At 33.3% G+C, this 24,046-nt stretch overlaps 1 protein-coding gene across 1 annotated transcript in view; it reads right to left on the reverse strand.

Moving 5' to 3' along the window:
• The window catches only part of LOC132727842 (ecotropic viral integration site 5 ortholog-like), a 98,909-nt gene extending 75,578 nt beyond the window's left edge, over nt 1–23,331 (reverse strand). Inside the window, exons 1-4 of the mRNA XM_060713432.1 lie at nt 23,231–23,331; nt 4,550–4,607; nt 1,709–2,001; nt 1,207–1,290 (exon numbers count right to left, since the gene is read on the reverse strand). Coding sequence (XP_060569415.1) covers nt 1,207–1,290; nt 1,709–1,956 — 332 coding nt within the window. The 5' untranslated portion in view covers nt 1,957–2,001; nt 4,550–4,607; nt 23,231–23,331. The remainder of the gene's footprint in view (nt 1–1,206; nt 1,291–1,708; nt 2,002–4,549; nt 4,608–23,230) is intronic.
• Between the last annotated feature and the right edge of the window lie 715 nt (nt 23,332–24,046).

Below are 24,046 nucleotides of genomic sequence, written 5' to 3' on the forward strand. Positions count from 1 at the left end.
AAAATACACTAATTTCTATTTGGTTTACTCTCTACAACTATTTCAAACCAGATTATTTTTTTGAATTTTTTTTATAATTTAGGTCTGACTATTTACTGGTGATTTTTTTGTCAAAGTCTTTGGTTTATACAGAATTTATTTTAGTAAGAATTGTGTAGGAAGCTATTAGCCTATAGACACACTTTCAAAACCGTTCCTGGAACCAACCAGTACTGGGCCGAATGAGTGTAAAGTTTCTTGCTCAAGGAAACAATGAAAGTCTTTCACTTTCAATTCTGTGTTTAAACAAACAAAAAGATATCTTAAGACTAGACAGTTGATTATATGGATTTCTAGCTTTTCAAACAAATGTGTTGGTTATCTATTTAATTTTCTATCTTTAATTTAAGATTAAGTCATCTTTTAACCCTTATTCTGCCTACAACTTCCATGTATAATTCATTTGCAGTTTGTTGTAATATATGTTTAAATTAATATATGTTTATTTAGGTTCAGTGGAGTGATATATGAGGATAAATTACCTGCCAAGATTTTATATCACCAGACCCCTTAGGCGTGGGTGATGTTTTATCAAAGCAGGTTATATATCCACATATATCACTCCAAATCCCAAATGATAATTTTATTACACTTTCCTGGCGAGTAAGACAATTTTGAAATTAAATCATTGCTGTATCAAATGAAATGTCGAAGTATGATTCCTAAAATCTATGGTCCCCCTTCACCGAAAATGATGTCAACATAACCTAATGAATGTAAACAAGAGAAAAGGAGTATTCTGTTGAAGACACTTTTTCGTAATTAGGCCTAATATCAAGCTTTGACGAGGTCATAATTGTTTTAAATACTGATGAGAATACCTATCTGATGAGAATACTCTATTTTGGTTAATATTTTTTATTTGAAAGTTAAAAAGTGTTTGTATATCGGAATTTATACTGCGCAACATTGAATGGTATGTGCATCTTGTTTACCACCTTGGGTACCTCAAGTGGAAATTTAATGTGTATATAGCCTTTCTGATTCAGTTATATAATAATTTCTTTCGGCAGATCAATATCCAATCAAAATGGGGCAAAAAATCTGGAAGGTTAATAATGTCTATTATTTGTGTAATTATTCATTGTGTTACAGACCTTCCATTATAGATCAAGTCAATAAATCAAATAGAATACACTATATTATACTATATAATAATTATGTTACCTGTTAGCCTCCTCTAGTTTTGCTATCAGTTCAAGCTCTGTAGGATTGGTAGTTGTCACAGACGAGGGACTTAGCGCTATTTGCCTGAAATTATACACACAAAAATTCAAAATTTCAAGTACTAATAAAAACAAATTTCAAAGCACTTTTCTGGAAATTTTCCTCTTTTGCATAATTTATTCTTGTGTGTTTTAAAGGAAGGAACTCCACTATAATTATGAAATTTGAATATCTTACATAAGATTTACTCCAGGGCACACTGAAAACAGAAAAAATTAGCAAAGTATAATTAAGAAATATTTTTTTATTGCACTGAAGGTCATAGTTTGTGCTATCTTTTGCAGGATTTGCAACGCTCATTCAGTAAAGCGTACAATATAACTTAAAAAGAAATAAAAGCAGAAATTTGCTAATATTTAACTTTTGTAATTAGTCTGAAAGTTTGATTTTTAAAACATTTTTGCTTCACTAAAATATATGATTTTACAACAAATCAACACACCTATTTGCTTCTTCTAATTTTGCCAGAAGTTCCAAATCAGAGGGCTGGGGAACATCCGTTCCTTCTTTTTCCTTTTCCTCATCACATGTACTTGTTCCTGCTGTTTCCTGTTTTGACTGGTTCCCATTTGTGCAAGATGAGTCAGCATTTTTCGCAGACTGGTCCTCACTTTCCTTGTTAGGTGGGTGGGGTATATTGGTTTTAGTGGTGGCAGACTTTTCACAGTCTGCCTTCTCCACTTCAGACATTATCTGGAACCTTGTATCACATCATATCATATTGACGACTTTAACCTGAAATATTATAAAATCAACCGTTATATCATAAAGTCTAATTTAATGTACATTTTAGAGTACACCTTTTTTAGATGAATTATGAGTTGGGACACTGGAGTTACTGGCCTGAAAATGCCACAAGAAAAGCAATTTAAAAGTATAAATGAAACTGTAAATTACTTTTCAAAATAAAATGAAAGATGTTAACAGTTATACATATATTACAAATGAAAAAATCATATCATTAAATATTTAATTTGAAATGTGCTTCAAAATCTTTACATGAGTTACTACTGCAAGGTTTTTCTCAGCGATTTTGGGAGCATGACCCATACCCATGGAAATGGGAATTTCAGCGATGTTTTGTTAAAAATTGGGAAAAAAGCATTACTTAGATTTTGCAGTTTTATTTTCAAAAAATTAGAATTTGTTATTCAATATTTTCATTTTGTAACTTTCAAATGGGAATTTTTTCCCGTGGATTGGGAAAATAATATACTATTTTTAATTGGGAATATGACTGAATAACGGATATAAAATAAGCCCCAAAAAATCCCTGACTAGATACATGTACATCAGGGCTTCCACTAAGTTCCAAAATTTGGAAGTCAGACACTGCAAAAATCTCTGATATTGGAAGTCACATTATATAGGTAAAGAAGGAAAAGTATTAGATTTTGGACAGTACATGTATATTAATTAAACTATCTTTGATAAATTTGCAGCAGTAGATGATTTTTAAATTACAATATATTAAATCATTATAAATACAAGGTTTATTTGGGATTTTAGTTTGTATAATTTTGCACTATACCTCTAATAATATTTAATCGTTGAAATTTATTATTTATTGTTGAAATTTGGTGCATGATTATAATTATGTCTTAAAATAGAAAATAAGCGATATCCCTTATTTAAGTCTAAATGCCCATAACAGCAAAATTGGAAAATGGGATCTAATTTTATTTTTCATTAATTTTCTTCCTTGTGTTTAGTACTGCAAAACTGCATTATAAATCAAAAGTATATAGTGCATATGATAAAACACAATTAGCCTTTGTCAATCTGACATATACCTTTTGAAATATAACAGTAAAATATAATCAATAACCTGAAAAAATGACTTTACTTCATACATTTACCCTGCTAAATTTTTTAATGGATTTGACTTGCTTTGGATTTATAACAGATCTTTCGAAGTTAAAGGGATTTTAATACCAAAATATTAAAAAAACACAACTAAAAGAAGACACAACAACCAGGTAAAACTACAAGTAGACACAACTACCTGGTAAAACTACAAGTAGACATAACTACCAGGTAAAACTATAAGTAGACACAACAACCAGGTAAAACTACAAGTAGACACAACTACCAGGTAAAACTACAAGTAGACACAACAACCAGGTAAAACTACAAGTAGACATAACAAACAGGTAAAACTACAAGTAGACATAACAAACAGGTAAAACTACAAGTAGACACAACAAACAGGTAAAACTACAAGTAGATACAACAATGAGGTAAAACTACAAGTAGACAGAACAACCCAGTAAAACTACAAGTAATCACACAACTACCTTAGGTAAAACTCAAGTAGGCAAAACAACCAGGTAAACAACAAGTAGACAAACCTACTATGTAAAACTACTAGTTAAAACAACTACCAATTTAACTAGTTGAGACACAACCTAAAATTAAAGCAAATTAGACTGTTCCATGTTTCAAGGCAGGATAATTTAAGTCTATCTGTACAAATGTTAGGGGTGAATTAGATTATGTACAGTCATTACATCCTGTTATAACAGTTTTGTCAAGACACGAAAACAATATCTTCCTTGTATTAAAAGATAAAAACAAACCACAACAAAACTAATTGTATCAATCCAACAGGACATAAAATAGGAGTACAAATAAATAAAACACCTGGCCCAGAAGCAACTTTTTGAGATTACCTGAGTTAAATGTAACTTCTAATTCAGGAAAACAATTTGTCAGATATCAATGATAAATGTACATCAGGAAATAAATTAGATAATACTTTATTAACTTCGGTCAATTTAAGGTGATCCATTGTCTGGTATGTTTGAAAAAAAAATTGGCATGAGACAACTCTACCATAAGTATGGAATAGACATTTAGTGTTCTTTTTTGAAGAATTTTTTATTCTAGCTCCAGATTACAAAGTGAATTTTTTCAGCAATATAGTGACTTTCTTGCTTTATTGACTGATGAAGACCTCAGGAACTCAACCCAGCACCTGACTGGAACTACAGATTATTTTCTTTCTGAATCTAAGCTTGCAGGATAACTTTCTCACAATGCCCGTGGACATGAAATAATTCAAAGCAGCAGAAGGATTTAAACCCACAAACAAATGGTGAAAATATGATGAAATCACATATATATTTCAAAGTAATAAAAACTTGCAAATAGTTTAGCCAATTTAAGAGTATATTCAAATAATTTAAAATGTTATAACTTGTACATATTTATATGATACAAAAATCTTAGTTAAAAGGTCTTTAGGATTCTAAACAAATCTTCACAAGACAAATCAACTTACCATTACAAATGAATTGCTTTAATGAAACACTAGCCTGATTGTTACATCCATGTCACTCCTAGAAAATAAAAACACACAAAATTTAGAATAAATTTCTTAACCCCTACCTTCCTGGGAACAAAATTAATTAGTTTAATTCATGTGCAGTCTAACCAAGCTCTCTGGCACATCCTACACATATGTGCAGTCTCACCTGGATTTGCTCTCTGGCACATCCTGCTCATATGTGCAGTCTAACCAAGCTCTCTGGCTCATCCTACACATATGTACAGTTTATTGACCAAGCTCTCTAACTCATCTTGTACATATGTGCAGTCTAACCAAGCTCTCTGGCACATCCTACACATATGTGCAGTCTAACCTGGATTTGCTCTCTGGCACATCCTGCACATACGTGCAGTCTAACCGAGCTCTCTGGCTCATTCTACACATATGTACAGTTTATTGACCAAGCTCTCTAACTCATCTTGTACATATGTGCAGTCTAACCAAGCTCTCTGGCACATCCTACACATATGTGAAGTCTTACTAAGCTCTCTGGCTCATCCTACACATGTGAAGCCTTACCAAGCTCTCTGGCTCATCCTACACATATGTACAGTTTATTGACCAAGCTCTCTAACTCATCTTGTACATATGTGCAGTCTAACCAAGCTCTCTGGCTCATCCTACACATATGTGCAGTCTAACCAAGCTCTCTGGCACATCCTACACATATGTACAGTCTAACCAAGCTCTCTGGCACATCCGACACGCAGTCTAATCAAGCTCTCTGGCTCATCCTGCACATATGTACAGTCTGACCAAGCTCTCTGGCTCATACTTCACATATGTGCAGTCTAACCAAGCTCTCTGGCACATCCTACACATATGTGCAGCAGAGCTGGGGTAATCATTAATTGTAATCATTGATTTTTTAATTGATTACATGATTACACTGTAATCATCATGTAATTGATTACCTAGCCCAAAATTGATTAATGTAATTGTAATTAATCAATTACAGCTAAAATTTTGTCAGTAATCATGATTACAATTTGATTGACATTGATTACTTTCAGTTTAACAGAAAACTATTTTAATTCAAATGATGCCATTATTTTACATGATACAGTGTAACTTTTGTTTTACATTTATACAGTAAAAGCCCTTAATTAAGACCATCATCTGGGCTGGACCAACATTGTCTTAATTTAGAACATTCTTATCATTGCTTATACTTTATGACAATGGTCTGTTTTAGTCATTTTGTTTGAAAAAATAAACAACAGTATATATCTTAAGCTACAAGCGTAATATGAACACTATAAAAGTATGTTTTGATATCTGATGAGATGAAAACATATAATGATATTTCTGAAAAAAATTTAACTTAAAATTCTCTTTGGTCAGATTTCAATATCAATTATTATATGATGTACATAAATCACCTATCAAATAAAAATTAATTCTTCACAAAAAAATAAATTTGCTAGAAGCAACATTAAACCACTCTAAAATTTACCTTCTCACCTTATTTCATACAATAACCCAATAATAACAGTTTTTCACACGTTGTGAAATTAAGTGTCATGCAAAGCATTCAAGCAGATAATAACAACAAATTTAAGATCTAGATAGGTGTTGATTTTAATATCAGTGGTCTCAATAGATGAGTCAAATTAAGAATTAAGCAAAGAATTTGGACTGAATTAGGTAGTCTTAAAAGTGGATAAGCGGTTGTTCTTAATTCTGGATCATGTAACAACCCCTGCGAGAATTCCATGAATAATTCATGAACTGTTCATGAATATATTCATGGACAAGTTCATGAATGTGCATGAACAACAAATGAGACTTTTTTTAGTTCACAGACAATTCATGAATCAAGATATTCATGAACATGTTCATGAATATATGTTCATGAATATATCGATTCATGAATTGTCCATGAAAGAAAAAAAGTCTCATTTGTTGTTCATGCACATTCATGAACTTGTTCAAATGTACATTCATGAAATTGTTCATGAATATGTTCATGAACAATTCAAAAACTTCTCCCAGGGGTCATAATAATGTGACATCACAATCAATTTTCATTTAATTCTAAGACTGCTGATTTGTACCAGCCATAAAATGCACAATAGACAGTGTTTTAGTACAAATACAAAACACAAAAGCCCATTACACAGGTAATGAAACTTGTTTAAACACTGTGCTCATTGATTCCCTATGTACAAATTGAATTGTCATTAGAATTCACGACTTGCCAGTTTGCTCTTCAATTTATTTCTTTGACACAATTTTCCATAAGATTTTATATAGTCCATTATGTAAATACATCACTTTTTCTTCATTTTGCTAAGTCATTGTTATTTATTCCATTTTTAAGTAAGTTTGCACCGAAAGTTTGTTAAAAACACATGTAGAGCTTTGTTTCTGGCGGCCATGTTGACTTTTGCATTATGGGTGTTACCAAGGTCAGCCAACTCTTGTTGATGATCAGTGAGTTCATGAACTCACGAGAGTTCATGAACTGAAATTTTTCAGTTCATGAGTTCATGAACTGAAATTTTTTCTAACACTAAAAAGTATTCACATGGGTTAAAATTGTAAAGACAAATTTGTTTTTAAAGTTCATGATTATTGTCAGCTTGTTCATGAACATACCAAAATGTTCATGAACAGAGCAAGAATGATGCCAAAATGTTCATGAACACATCAACATGATCGTGAACAGACATACATATTCATGAACTTGAATGTTCATGAATATTTGTTCATGAACATTTCTGCCAAGATGATGAACAATTGAAAGATGTTCATGAATATTCATGAACTGTTCATGAAAATTCATGAATTGATGAACATGCTTTCGCAGGGGAATTGACACAAAGAACCTTGTAAAAAAATAGTCTTATTAAGGGGGTGGTCTTAATTCAGGTATGGTCATTAGTAGGGATTCTACTTCACATTGAATGTAATCAAATATCAATCAATTACTCTCTTAGAGTAATTGTAATTCAATTGATTACAGAGGTAAGTCTGAGTAATCAATAGTAATCAATTACAATAAAATCAGAAAGTAATTGTAATTAAATCAATTACTGATCAATGTAATCATCCCCAGGTCTGATGTGCAGTCTAACCAAGCTCTCTGGTCATCCTACACTTATGTGAAGTCTAACTAAGCTCTCTGGTTCATCCTGCACATATGTGAAATCTAACTAAGCTCTCTGGTTCATCCTACACATATGTGAAGTCTAACTAAGCTCTCTGGTTTATCCTACACAAATGTGAAGTCTAACTAAGCTCTCTGGTCCATCCTGCACATATGTGCAGTCTAACCAAGCTCTCTGGTTCATCCTACACATATGTGAAGTCTAACTAAGCTCTCTGGTTCATCCTACACATATGTGAAGTCTAACTAAGCTCTCTGGCTCATCCTACACATATGTGAAGTCTAACCAAGCTCTCTGGCTCATCCTACACATATGTGAAGTCTAACTAAGCTCTCTGGCTCATCCTACAAACATGTGCAGTCTAACCAAGCTCTCTGGTTCATCTTACACATATGTGAAGTCTAACTAAGCTCTCTGGCTCATCCTACACATATGTGAAGTCTAACTAAGCTCTTTGGTTCATCCTGCACATATGTACAGTCTGACTAAGCTCTCTGGCTCATCCTGCACATATGTGAAATCTAACTAAGCTCTCTGGCTCATCCTACACATATGTGCAGTCTAACTAAGCTCTCTGGCTCATCCTACACATATGTGAAATCTAACTAAGCTCTCTGGCTCATCCTACACTTATGTGAAGTCTAACCAAGCTCTCTGGCTCATCCTGCACATATGTGCAGTCTTACTAAGCTCTCTGGCTCATCCTACACATATGTGAAGTCTAACTAAGCTCTCTGGCTCATCCTACAAACATGGGCAGTCTAACCAAGCTCTCTTGCTCATCCTACAAACATGCGCAGTCTAACCAAGCTCTCTTGCTCATCCTACACATATGTGCAGTCTAACCAAGCTCTCTGGCTCATCTTACACATATGTGCAGTCTAAACAAGCTCTATGACACATCATACACATATATGAACTCTCACCAAGCTCTCTGGCTCATTCTACACATATGTGTAGTCTCACCAAGTTCCCTGGCTTATCCTACACATATGTGCAGTCTAATCAAGCTCTCTGGCTTATCCTACAGTACACATATATGCAGTCTAATCAAGCTCTCTGGCTCATCCTTCACATATGAGCAGTCTGACTTGGCTCTCTGGCTCATTCTACACATATGTAAAGTTTTACTAAGCTCTCTGGCTCTTCCTTCATATATGTGCAGTCTAATCAAGCTCTCTGGCACCTCCTGTACATATATGCAGTCTTAGACCATGATCTCTGGGTCATCCTGTATATATGTGCTGTCTGACAAAGCTTTATTATAACTGTTATATGGTAGCTCAATTTAACATATCTAAACCCTGATAATTAAAATCCCGTAAATCCTTTGTTTGACAAAGCTGGGCAAACCAATAACACAAATTTAGCAGCTCACTATGTTACAAAACTAATGTTTGTTTTATAATTCTAAAATTAACACTGTTCAAATGGAAGAAAAAAACAACATACACCAAAATAATTAACCACATAAAAGAAAACACATCAAATAAACATAGCATTTAGAACTTCACCATCCTAACAGTTTATAACTTTTTTATAAGAAATTTCAGTTACTTTCTATTTTATTTTTCTATCCCATAGCAAATTTTCACCTCTGACTCACTGAATGTATACAAAATACAGTAACCACTATAAATACAAAATAAACTGCTGTATTATGAGTAGTACAGTGGTAAAATTCCCACACCCAGTACAGCATATAATTAGAACAACTCATTTCATATTCATTGCTTGTTACAGCCTGCTCATAATAATTACTTCAAATTGCTTAAATATCTGTATACATACATATCATTTCTCTTTTAACACATATCGACTTTGTTACAGAATTACTTGAACATTATTTAAGCCAAATCAGTGTATGATACATTAATAAACAAGATATGTTTGTAAAACATGTATGCCCCCTATCAGCAGCCAATGAGTCATGTGATAAGGTTATTATGCATGACTTCTGACCCAGTGATCAAACAATTAATAAGGGTTATCAAGTATAACTGGTCATGACCTTAACCTTTGACCCCTTAACCCCAAAATCCAATAGGGGTCATCTGCTGGTCACGACCAATCACCATATTAAGTTTGAAGTTCCTAGGCCTAAGCTTTTTAAGTTAATTGATCAGAAACCGTTTTAACATACAAGGTCAATGTGACCTTGACCTTTGACCCCTTGACCCCAGAATCAATATGTCATCTGCTGGTCATGACCAATCACCATACCATGTTTGAAGTTCCAAGGCCAAAGGGTTCTTAAGTTATTGATTTGAAAGCATTTTTACCTACAAGGTCAATGTGACCTTGCCCTTTGACCCTTAATCTCAATATCAATAGGGGTCATCTACTGGTCATGACCAATCATCATACCAAGTTTGAAGTTCCTAGGCCTAAGGGTTCTTTAGTTATTGATCGGAAACCGTTTTTACCTAAGAGGTCACTGTGACCTTGACATTTGACCCCTTGACCCCAAAATCAATAGGGGTCATCTACTGATCATGACCAATCACAATATCAAGTTTGAAGTCCCTAGGCCTAAGGGTTCATTCTTAATTGATCGGAAACCGTTTTTACCTACAAAGTCAATGTGACCTTGACCTTTGACCCCTTAACCCCAAAATCAATAGGGGTCATCTGCTGGTCATGACCAATCACCATACTAAGTTTGAAGTTCCTAGGCCTAAGGGTTCTTTGGTTCTTTTGTTATTGATCGGAAATCGTTTTTACCTTCAAGGTCAATGTGACCTTGACCTTTGACCCCTTAACCTCAAAATCAATAGGGGTCATCTGCTGGTCATGACCAATCACCAAACTAAGCTTGAAGTTCCTAGGCCTAAGGGTTCTTTTGTTATTGATCAGAAACCGTTTTTACCAAAGAGGTCAATGTGACCTTGACCTTTGACCCCAAAATCAATAGGGGTCATCTACTGATCATGACCAATCACCATACCAAGTTTGAAGTTCCTAGGCCTTAAAGTTCTTTAGTTATTGATCGGAAACCGTTATTGCTTACAAGGTCAATGTGACCTTGACCTTTGACCCCTTGACCCCAAAATCAATAGGGGTCATCTACTGATCATGAACAATCACCATACCAAGTTTGAAGTTCCTAGGCCTTAGTTCTTTAGTTATTGATTGGAAACCGTTTTTGCTTACAAGGTCAATGTGACCTTCACCTTTGACCCCTTGACCCCAAAATCAATAGGGATCATCTACTGATCATGACCAATCACCATATTAAGTTTGAAGTTCCTAGGCCTTAAGGTTCTTTAGTTATTGATCGGAAACCATTTTTGCTTACAGGTCAATGTGACCTTGACCTTTGACCCCAAAATCAATAGGGGTCATCTACTGGTCATGACCAATCACCATACCAAGTTTGAAGTTCCTAGGCCTTAAGGTTCTTTAGTTATTATAGGAAACCGTTTTTTGCTTACAAGGTCAATGTGACCTTGACCTTTGACCCCTTGACCCCAAAATCAATAGGGGTCATCTACTGATCATGACCAATCACCATACCAAGTTTGAAGTTCCTATGCCTTAAGGTTCTTTAGTTATTGATCGGAAACCGTTTTTACTTACTAGGTCAATGTGACCTTGACCTTTGACCCCTTGACCCCAAAATCAATAGGGTCATCTACTGGTCATGACCAATCACCATACCAAGTTTTGAAGTTCCTAGGCCTTAAGGTTCTTTAGTTATTGATCGGAAACCGTTTTTGCTTACAAGGTCAATGTGACCTTGACCTTTGACCCCTTGACCCCAAAATCCATAGGGGTCATCTACTGGTCATGACCAATCACCATACCAAGTTTGAAGTTCCTAGGCCTTAAGGTTCTTTAGTTATTGATCGGAAAACCGTTTTTGCTTACAAGGTCAATATGACCTTGACCTTTGACCCCTTGACCCCAAAAATCAATAGGGGTCATCTACTGGTCATGACCAATCACCATACCAAGTTTGAAGTTCCTAGGCCTTAAGGATCTTTAGTTATTGATCGGAAACCGTTTTTGCTTACAAGGTCAATGTGACCTTGACCTTTGACCCCTTGACCCCAAAATCAATAGGGGTCATCTACTGATCATGACCAATCACCATACCAAGTTTGAAGTTCCTATGCCTTAAGGTTCTTTAGTTATTGATCGGAAACCGTTTTTACTTACTAGGTCAATGTGACCTTGACCTTTGACCCCTTGACCCCAAAATCAATAGGGGTCATCTACTGGTCATGACCAATCACCATACCAAGTTTGAAGTTCCTAGGCCTTAAGGTTCTTTAGTTATTGATCGGAAACCGTTTTTGCTTACAAGGTCAATGTGACCTTGACCTTTGACCCCTTGACCCCAAAATCCATAGGGGTCATCTACTGGTCATGACCAATCACCATACCAAGTTTGAAGTTCCTAGGCCTTAAGGTTCTTTAGTTATTGATCGGAAACCGTTTTTGCTTACAAGGTCAATATGACCTTGACCTTTGACCCCTTGACCCCAAAATCAATAGGGGTCATCTACTGGTCATGACCAATCACCATACCAAGTTTGAAGTTCCTAGGCCTTAAGGATCTTTAGTTATTGATCGGAAACCGTTTTTGCTTACAAGGTCAATGTGACCTTGACCTTTGACCCCTTGACCCCAAAATCAATAGGGGTCATCTACTGGTCATGACCAATCACCATACCAAGTTTGAAGTTCCTAGGCCTAAGGGTTCTTTAGTTATCACTCGGAAACCATTTGGTCTACGGACCGACGGACCAACGGACCGACGGACCGACGGACCGACAAGTGCAAAGCAATATACCCCCTTTTCTTCGAAATGGGGGCATAATAAAGAAAAGAATAATATAACTATGATAATTTTTTATTTTTTTTATTTTTTCTTAATCTTGCTTATAGAAATGGTCCTACTTGCAAAATTTTTAAAGAGCTCATTTTAAACCATGCATGAGTGAAAATGCAAAAAATTCACACTGAATTATTTTTTTTGTTAAGTTACAGTAAGTGCGATATTTATTATTTTAATTATGAAATCTCTTACTAAATGTACATGTATACAAATGGACTGCCCAAATTCAATGCAGGGCAAATTATCATGCCATTACACAAATTCAGAAAATTATCCTATTATTATAGCTTTAAGATTGGTATAATTTAGTTTGAACCCACATGTCAATTTAAGGCAGGCTTTACTTTTAAGCACCTTCAAACACAGCAGACGGAACTTAAATTCATCTCTTTATCTTCATATTTTAAGTTTTTAGCAAGTCATCTGGGGTGTATGGGGATTAGAGGGGGTGGGAAGGGGCGTAAATTTCAATTTCTCTAAATCCAGTTCTTTTATTATACACTTTAAACCTGCTAAATTTGTGTCATATAATTTATCTGTAAGTCAATTAAGAGTTAAAGAGATTTCACATAAAAGAAATTGCTTCAAACACTATAGAGCCTCAGGTCTAACTGCAAAGATGTGCAGGCTACAGGCCTGGCTCTTATTATACTGGTGGCAAAGACTGATTACTTTTGGTTCTGGCAAATTAAGGTTTGATACCTGATAAATAAGAATACAAATGTATATTGCACTTAACAAATCAAAAAAGTTCAACAATGCAGAAAAACAGCTGCATTTTCTTAACAGTGTCTATTCTAGGATTTGAAAAACACTGCGGGGATTTTTATCAAAAAGTGAGTATTTATTACATTTGTTGACTTTTCCCCTTCTTTCTCTATGTAAAATTTTCCCCCTGTCTCTGAAAAAATAGGGGAAAATTCTCAAAAATATGAGTGAATCCCCCTATCGCCCCTCCTAGACACTGTCTTAATTTCTGAAAATCTGAAAAATTAAAATTCTTAACACTGGAAAAACAATATTACCATGTCACTAATAGTAATAATTAAATCATAATTCATTTAATATATCAATTAACTTACACTTACACTTAGTAGTATAATCATCAATCAAAACAAGAAATAATTCTAATAACTTCCTGACATGAGCTGTAATTTGGTATGTAGAAACTTTACACATCAATGAATTTCACAATAGCTTGACAAGAATGTTAGATCCCCCGAGACGCCGAGCATTCCGGAATCGATTTTATAACTTTCGCTAGGATAATTAGAATGCTCCAAAACTTGTTCAGATACCAGTAATTGGATGTTTCTTTGACAAATTCTCAAACAGATTATCAGAATAAAACAAAGTTTGCAGAAGTTTTTATTTTTAAATGTTAAGTCTCATGTATTTTGTTAAGTTTTTGTGAAATAATCTTTTCGGAGTGAGGCTCCACAGAGAGAACTTTTCCAGTTTTCCAAATATGATTGTTTACTTTCTGGAAATGCTTTCTCTCAAATATACGCCACCCCCACACACACACACACACAAAAATAAAAAAATATTGAATTATTTTTCCAAATGTTAGGAGGTGAGGGTGTGTGTATGAGTTCAGGGACCCTTTGTAAATTTGTATAATAAGTAAAATATTTAGCTCAATTTAAGTCATGCCATAATTTCTGCATGAACATCATTAAAGTCCTTTTTATACTGTCAAAGCTATAATACATCCCTCCAATTTATAATTTTATACCAAAATATTTCAATAAAATCGAAAATCTAAAAACCATTTACATGTTTCGTGCCATTAATGTCTGATTTTGAACCATATATTTGTGTGACTATAACGCAGTATGAGATATTTATGCATATTTTGGCAACTTTTTGGTAAGATTTCAACTGGAATTAAGTTCTGTTCGCATGATGTGTACCGTAGATTAATTTCTTTGTTCCGTTGACAATGTTTTACAATTTAAATACAATTTCAAAATTTTCATAAAAATAAAGCATGAATATGGAGGCAATATGTGAAAAAAATATGTACTATGGGGTCCTATTTCAGCCCAAAAATTGCATAAAGAACACACTAATCTAAAAAGTCATAAAATTAAGTTTATTAACTGCATCCTCACCATGCTATTAATTGTCAAGAATCATTTTTGTATATTTGTCAATGATTGATATATAACAAATGTTACCTAAAAGTGTAGTCCAACTAATTGTACTGCGCGACGAGATATTGTGCTATTTTCGTGTCTGGGCAATATCTCGCCTCTACGTACAACATAAAAAGTACCTTTTCTGTGGTGAAATTTGCGCCGGGATTTTGAGCGCAAGCTTTGGACCGTGTAAAATCGTATTAGAATTCATATTTGAATAAATTTGTTACGATACCTTTAAAGATTATTCATTTCTACATCAATTTCATGTTTTATTTGTGAAAATTTTCCTAACATAAAGATTTTGATAGAAAAGTAAACACATGCACCATCAAAATAAAGACATCGCCGCTAATGTCACGTGACAAATACACTGTTGATAACTACACTGGTGTGTATGCGGTACTGCGTTACTGAGAAACGACGAAACACTCTCAGTAAAATATCAAGTTTAATGTTTTATTTAAGACATTTATTTATGCCAAAATTAATAATTATGATAGGATGAAAATATTATTTTATTGTAGCAATAAATATAATTAATAATAACATCATTTAAGAAAAATTTCCACTTTTTAATAGTTTTACATATTTTTTTAGCCACGCAAAAAAAATGACAACATTCACGCACGGTACCGAACAATATCGATTTTTAGCGTACATGTTACATTACTGTAGCAACATCACAATATGGCGGCGTTGTTACACAAATGAGACGTTGAAATGAAACTAATGTGGTTTACTTTATTCTAAGTTGATAGTCTGGCACTTTTTGTGCTGTTAATTCCTTAAAATTGTATTGTTGAATAAATTCTTAGTTTAAATTGTCTGCATTTTCACATTTACATCGAAATCCACGTTTCACCACAGAAAGGTCTCCTTTTGGTTTTGACGTTAAAGCGAGATTCTGCCCAGAACGAAAATATCTCAGAATCAAGCTTTGGCACGTCAATATATTTTGACTACCTAAAAGTGTAAACCACTTAAAATAACTTCTGGTTAACCAAGAGCTGACATCTACATCTATATATCACTGAGGAATGTGTTATAAAATTTTTTATGGGTAACCTTTTTAAAATTAAATGTTACACTACCATTTTTTCAACCTTTCAATGCCAAAAACTAATTTCCCCCTTTTTTTCCTTTAATTTCAATATTTTTTTCTATATTACATGTAACCATAAATTTGTTTTAAAAGTTTTAACAAATATTAAAAATGCTAGAAATAGGGTTTTCAAATTTAATATTATAAAATTGCACAATTATTAAATTTATTAAATTATTGTGGAGTTTTGCAAAAGTTTGGGTTTTTCCCAACCCAAAACACTATTTTGCACACCCTGGGGGTCATTATGAAATAATATAAAATTTTTAAGTTTTAAAAAAAGATGGTTGGGCCTTGCATAGATATTTTTCTCCTATTTTTCTCTGAAAATTAAAATTTTTAATTTAAATTTTTTCACTTCAGTAGTTTTGGGGTTTCCCAAATTTTTACATTAAAATATGTTTAATTACCACAAATGACAACAGGAAACCCGGGTTTTGGCAAAGCTCTCCCTATAGGTTTGAACTTTTTTATAATCATGCAAAAAAAACAAACGCTCCAAAAATCATGTCATGTTCCCACATTTTACAAAAAGAAAAATTTTAAAAAATTTAATGGTGAAAAACGGCCAAGGAAATGAAACACCTGGGGCTTTTAAAACAATCATGTACATGTTTTATAATGTATGTTAAAAAAATGACTCAAATCTGATACAAATTTTGGGCAAATCAACTTTTTATAGACCCCGTAAAATGTGGAGTATGTGCTTAAAACTGGGCTTTTTTAAACCCCCTTTTTTTCTGCTTCATTTATTGCTTTACCCACGTAGTTAAGAAAAAACAAATTTTTCTGATTTTGAAAACATCAAAATTAAATTTAAAGCTGAGATTAATATATCAGAAAGTAACAACAATCTTACTGGATAAATTAAATAAAATTACATTGTATACATATCTTTATGATGTATATTTTTTTTTGTAATTGTGGTGAACAACAGTTTACTTATAAATGTACATTGAAGTAATGAGTCAATCTGAAACTTTTCAAGGTTAAAAGTAATGACACCTAATTTCAAGCTTTGTACATGACTATTTTGGTATTAAATATTGAATTTCTTTGCACATAATGTTTTATTAGTCTTCTTTAATTTTTTAAGCCACTGATCATGTACAAAAAGCCGATGAAAATGCAAAAAATGCCAATACATATGTATTTCTCAAAGACATGTGTCCAAAGTTTCATGAGTGTCATAATTTGTAATCTGGCTGTCTTTTCCTCATTTTTTTATCATTTTCAAAATTTAAACTTTATTACTCAATTAAAAAAAACAACTTGTAGGCAAACACTTTTAAATTCTTCATAATAGAGGGGAGATTTGATTTAAAGACAAAAATTTCCCAAAATTTAAAAATCTGCAACAAAATTCTTTAAAAGGAAAAAAACAAAAAATTTTAGCATTAAAAAAAACACAAACCTTTCAAAACAAAACAACATACAGCACCCAATATTTCCAATGGGGTTTAAAACAACACACACAAAAAAACTTTTAAAATCCAATAAAGGTTTTTGTACAAACCTTTTATAAATGACACTGTGTTGTCATAAATTTTTTAAACACCAAACTTTAAAGTTATTTAAGTCCCATTCACTTTGCGTATTAGTAATTAACTAATACAACAATCACCCCATTAAATTTAATTTTTGTTTTTTACCTGTCAAGTTTTGAAAAACTTGGTGCGGGAGGGTGACAAAATTTTTTATTGTGGGGATTCTAAGTTTGGGGTTTAGCCTAAAAATTTAAAATCAAATAAATACATAAACTTTTAACTATTTATCGGCTGGACTACTTTACTAGTAAACTGTCTGACCATGAAAAATCCAGATTGCAATATAATTACATGTTTCATAATGAAATTCTTTTTCATAATTTGGGGAAAGGTGGCCTAGGATTATTAAGTGGGGAAAATAATCCATATTAAATGGGGGAAAAAATCAGAATGAGAAAGGTTGGAATAGTTACTATTAGAGCTGTCATTTTGATCCAGTGCAAAGCATTATCTTTAGCCAATCAACAATATATCGATATCAGACAACAAAATATGGATGAGAACACTGATATATCGATTATTACTTACTTTAAGTACCATATTAAATATTAATTTGTCTGTAATTCTTTTTCATACCTGTTTAAATGCTTTTGTCAAAAATATGTTCTTTTCATACATGTGTCTTGTTTATAAATACCAAAACTTGCATTATTTTTATCATCCCAGTGCTATGAAACACGCTTCTGTAAACATGTATCATAGTATGTTTTTTTTAAACTTTTAGGTGAATTTTCATAAGACATTCAATAATTAAGACAAAATTATCGATTTCCTAAAATGTGCATTGATTATTGATCAACAGAAATACATGTATATCATTGAACGATTGATGCATTGATATCATTTCTAACCATGACAGCTTTATAATACTTATCAATTCAATTTTAAAATGATGAACTCCAGTAATGTGTATTCATAAACTGAAACAAAAAATTCAAGTCGGTCACTGTTGTAGTAATTGTACTCTAAGTACAAATAAATTATTGATAAGAGCATAATTTTTAATTACGGTCACACTTATTACCACACACTAATCATTTAAAATAAAGAATACTATATATCAAAATACAATCATATAAGTCAAAGTTTACTTATTTTCCCATGGCCCATACTGACTGTACAGATTATGGCCCATCATTTTCAGACCAAGATTAGTGGGCCCCGGGTCCAGTACTTTCAGATTCTAGGCAGATCGCAGATCTCTGGTGCTAATATAAACATTGTGTCAAATTTAATGTGTTTTAAATAATATCAAGCCAGAACTTGTCATTTTTCTAAATAAATTGGGAAAGATTACAAGGTAGATAATGTTTTGTTTTTGTTTTGTTTTTAGAAACAAAGCAGCGACACTCATTTTCAGGTGCAAAATCAATTGCCTATATTGCCCAGGTTATCCCACATACTGTACGCACAACTGAAAATTTTCAAAAATTAACTATGTAAATATCATACAGACAAGTTAAAAAATGCTCCACATAAAAACGGTAACAAGAGTTGTCCCCCTCAACTTTTTATATAGTATTGATTTTATTTAGTTCACAGTTACGGTTACCTCCCCTCGGTTTGAGGTATTTATGTAAACAGGTCTGCTTCTCAAAAAGTGGTAAATGTCTAGCTGGCGTAAAATTTCTAGTTGGCCTGTTTGTTTGCCAGGTCTGCTTCATAAGACAAATACATGACATCAGGTATATGCCTAATTATACCACAAAGTCCTTAGTAACTGTTGTAAATAACAATATATTATATACATGAATTTCATCTTGCTAAAAAAATTAAATTCTCGAGCGATTCTCAAATAAACCGACATGAAAATATGTTACTTTTCACATCTAAAGATTCCTTTATAATGGCAGAAGTTGTAATTTGTCCATACTTACAAATCTTGTACAGTGCATTCTAACGATCTCTCAGAACAGAATTGCTGTTCAATCCTGGCAAATCTAATGCTATTCTAATAAGTCACTATATTCTTCCCCCATTTTAATTGCTGTTAATTCCCCATCAGATGATTAAAGCTATGAGTATTAGTAATTTTTTCTTTCTTCTTTCTTGGCCAAATTTCCGTGACTAAATTATGCAAATAATGTATGTGCAAAACATGTCAAAAAGTCGAAGAAGCAAAAATAGGTACATGTACTTACCATTGTGGGACCCCTAGTTGAATTATAAGCAAAAATCTAATCTTATTATGAATGTGTGGTATAATAATCAAGTATTTGCCTTATAAGCAGACCTGGTTAACAAACAGGCAGGCTAGAAATTTTACGCCAACTAGAGTTACTAGACCTTTTACACTTTTTGAGAAAATTTATCAATTCAGACGCGAGATTTTCACACACATAAAGTTTCCAAAATATGGGTAATTTTCTAAAAAATTGCTTTAATCCCACAATTGCGCATCCTAGAATAGTATTACACTGTAATAGCAAGTTTGAAGAGCTGGCCCAAAGGGCCTGCTCGCAAAGAGAGCTTTATAGTCATGCGAGTACCTGCTAGATAGTGATGTTTTTGAAAACTTTCGCCCGAAGTACAATGTACCTATAGACCGACACGCGCTGACATATTTGTGTATTTGTGGTTGTAAACAATCGGTAATGTTTATGTTTCCCCAGGCAAAATTAAGCGTACGCGGAATCCTAGTCCAATATATTAGACGTTACAGGCTTGTTATAGTTTATGTCGGTCAAGCCTGACGTCTAATAGTTATTGCTCAAAAATGCATAGCATCATAAAAAATTTTAAAAATGTCTATTGTCTTGCCTTTCAAGCTTTATTCAAAAGCTTATCTTCCTTTCTTTCAATTTCATGCTCAATCATACACAAAAACACTCAAACAATGTACTTATCAATTTAAAATAAAATATAAACATCTATATATTTTTGTCTATCAGCCATACTGCTTCAAAGCAAGGTGCTTTACAGATTGATTCCAAACTTTTGAACGGAAAAATATATTCGAACACACTGACTGTGCATGGGCAATTATTTCGTTAAAAAAATATTTCGTTAGATTGTTCTGACTCAGTTAAACGCTTGCATTTGAATTAGCAAATCAGATTTCCCGCACTTTATGGCCGCCATTTGTTTATCGGCTGCAGGGCTTCCACTAGGAATTCTTTTTGGGAAGTCAGGACTAAGGCCCCCACGATTACACGTTTAAACGGATTCGTTTTAATTTTGATTCATAAACGTTTACGATATTGTTTACTGTTTAATCGAAATGACCATATTGTCTTACAAAATTTCTTAATCATTGCCTGTAATCATGGATTTTATCAATTCTAGTGGTTTATTCCAAAGTAAACAAACGAAAAATAGGTGTTTACAACCCTCCACACAGCATTACGGTGCAAAATCGCTCGTAAAATAATACATTTTTGGTAAAAAATGGGGTTACAATGCAACAAATGTGTGCTGACTCAATCGTGATGAGCCCTGCACATTCTTTATTTGTACATGTGTAAAAAATAGAAAGAAAGACATCATTTTGCGACTCAAATGGTGTGTATTGTATATAGAGGTACCACCGTTTAAACGGTATCGTTTCGGTTCTAAGCAATCGTGTAAACGTTTACAAAAAATTGAAAACGTGGGAGCCTTAGTCAGGACTTCCTTTCAAGGAATTTTGGAAGTCAAAAGGAATTTAAATACATGAGAGGATTTAATCATGATTTTTCGGATGTGACAGTTTAAATATTTTGACAAAAGGTATTTATTTTTTAGTTTTGTTCATAAATAGGTCAAAACTTATGTAAATACACGCTGTCTTCATTGTTTTTCGTTCTGCCCGATTTTCTGGCGGAACTTACTATATGGGTTTTTGAGCAATTTCGATATGACGTTGCTTTGCCCAGAAGCAAAAATATCTCAAAACGACGTCATATTTATAGGACTAGCGGAATCCTTGCTCTGAAATATTTGCGACATGCATACCAGGACACCGTAATATGCGTCACCAAGAACCTTGAGCATTGCACAAAAAATGATAATATAAAATTAAAAATGAATTATTATTTTAACCGATGTCCCCGTTCATACTCATCTATAGGCTTTGCCTTATTTCACAATATAAAGAGCTCGCTCTGCGGCTTTGCTTTATTCATATTATTGGGTACTCTTAAAAATAACTGTGATTCTAAAGTTTAGCCAGAGAACCTATACAGTTAGTCCTATAAATATGACGTCGCTTTGAGATATTTTTGCTTCTGGGCAAAGCAACGTCATATCGAAATTGCTCAAAAACCCATAGCATGTTCCGCCAGAAAATCGGGCGGAACGAAAAACAATGAAGACAGCGTGTATTTACATATTTTTTGACCTATTTATGAACAAAACTAAAAAATAAATACCTTATGTCAAAATAATTAAACTGTCACATCCGAAAAATCATGATTAAATCCTCTCATGTATTTCAATTCCTTTTACAGCCGATAAACAAATGGCGGCCGTAAAGTGCGCGAAATCTGATTGGCTAATTCAAATGCAAGCGTTTAACTGAGTCAGAACAATCTAACGGAATATTTTTTTAACGAAATAATTGCCCATGCACCGTCAGTGTGTTCGAATATATTTTTCCGTTCAAAAATTTGGAATCAATCTGTAAAGCACCTTGCTTAACCAGTATGGCTGATAGACAAAAATAGATTGATGTTTATATTTGATTTTAAATTGATAAGTTCATTGTTTGACAGTTTTTGTGTATGATTGAGCATGAAATTGAAAGAAAATATGATAAGCTTTTGAATAAAGCTTGAAAGGCAGAACAATAGACATTTTTTTAATTTTTTATGATGCTATGCGTTTTTGAGCAATAACTAGATCTATTAGACGTCAGGCTTGACCGACAAAAACTATAACAAGCCTGTAACGTCTAATATATTGGACTACTATACAGTAATCTAACTTCTTCATTAAATAGCCCTCACTGGCATGCACGAAAAAAATGGTTTTAATTTAATAGCGAGCTCGACGAGCTGGCCCGAAGGGCCTGCTTGCAAAGCGAGCTTTACGGTAACGCGAGTATTAGCAGGTGACTGCTAAGTGATGGTTTTGAAAACTTTCGTCCAAAGTACCGAATTGGACACATCGCAACCTTTCGAATTTAAAGATAACGATAAAAACTGAGGAATTCTGACTGAAAACGGATGTGTAGACTTGTCACCCGCGCACGTCTATGCCAATGGGAACTATAATTGGACAGGGAACCAGAATAACGGAAGCTGTGTATAAAAAATGAAAATCGAAGGCGCCATTTTGTTTGAAATCTGGTAAATAAAAACAATTTTTTGTCGATTTTTTTTGTGAAAACTATCTAGAATGGAAGAAAATGGTCTAACTAAGAAAATGAATCCGAACACCAATATCTTTTATTCAGTCGTTAACGCTGTACAGACGTTTAAAGTATTGTTTACGTGACGTCACAATGTAGCGCCAAACAGCACGTGCAAAACAAACAAATCAAGTACGCTACTTTAATGTCGCAAACGTTTTAAGTTTTACATTTATTTCACTTTAAATAATCTTTATTTCGCTTGAAAAATTATAGAGTGAAATAAAATAAAACAAAGTTTTATCAACGTTTTAAAAACTCGTTATTCATTTCACGACAGGGGCGGAGCCATATTTAACACAGTACGTGTGACGTCACACGCACTCGTTACTGCATTTGAAATAAAAATGAGCGATTATTTCATACTATTTCACGTTAAAAGTACATCGAGCTTGCTTTAATTTAATAATTTGTTACCCCACCCCCAAAATTTTGGCACAGAAAGCTACCTTAGTTTCACAGTCTTGACAGTTGTATTACATAAAATTGAAGTCTATTTTACTCATGATCATTAAGCATACAAACATATGGAAAAAAAGTTTTTTAACTTACATTCATTAACTCCTTGAATATTTGTTTTGTAAAGTTTTTTTACGCCCAATTTTTTTTCTGTCAAAAGCAGTGTAGCGTAAGAATCAAACGTCGTACCAATCAATTGCATATACATAGGTACGAAGCAACTAAATATAGGTTGAACATTACTAATTACGATTTCGGGTCAATTCGGAGCTTCTAACTAACTACCCAAGACATGTTTGTTCCATGCATTTTCGTTTCTTTACCGAAACGGCCCTACATTCAATATTCTTATTTAATTCCATTTTCAAAGTTGTAATTTATGACGTATCCTTTATAAAAAAAATCTCTATTGCGCTGAAATATATCTCCGAACGTTGCGCCGCCAGTTAATTTTTCAAAACAATATTTAATTCCAATTTTTTAAATTGATAAAACATACTTTTATTACACCACTTCAGTTAATATCATTTATGATTTACTTCTTCATATTACTATTTAGGACAAAAGTTTTCTTTTTAAATTCCGGCCGTTGGGCAAAAAAAATATCTCCGGTCCATTAAATTTCGCCTGCACACAATCCTTTACAACCTCAAAGTTGCAGCTATTTGATATTTGATTAAGGATTTTCATAACTTTCTTTTAAAATTTATTTATTCAAATAACATTGGTGTTAATCAATTTCATATATTAGTTATAGATAGATATATATCCTTTGGGTCGTCCGTGGCCGAGTGGTTAAGGTCGTTGACTTCAAGCCACTTGCCCCTCACCGCTGTGGGTTCGAATCCTGATAGGGATTTTGGATTCTTTCATGTGAGGAAGCTATCCAGCTAGCTTACGGAACGTCGG

Source organism: Ruditapes philippinarum, unplaced genomic scaffold (genome assembly GCF_026571515.1).
Source record: "Ruditapes philippinarum isolate M1 unplaced genomic scaffold, ASM2657151v2 ctg83_1_1_1_1, whole genome shotgun sequence".
NCBI classification, from domain to species: Eukaryota; Metazoa; Mollusca; class Bivalvia; order Venerida; family Veneridae; genus Ruditapes; species Ruditapes philippinarum.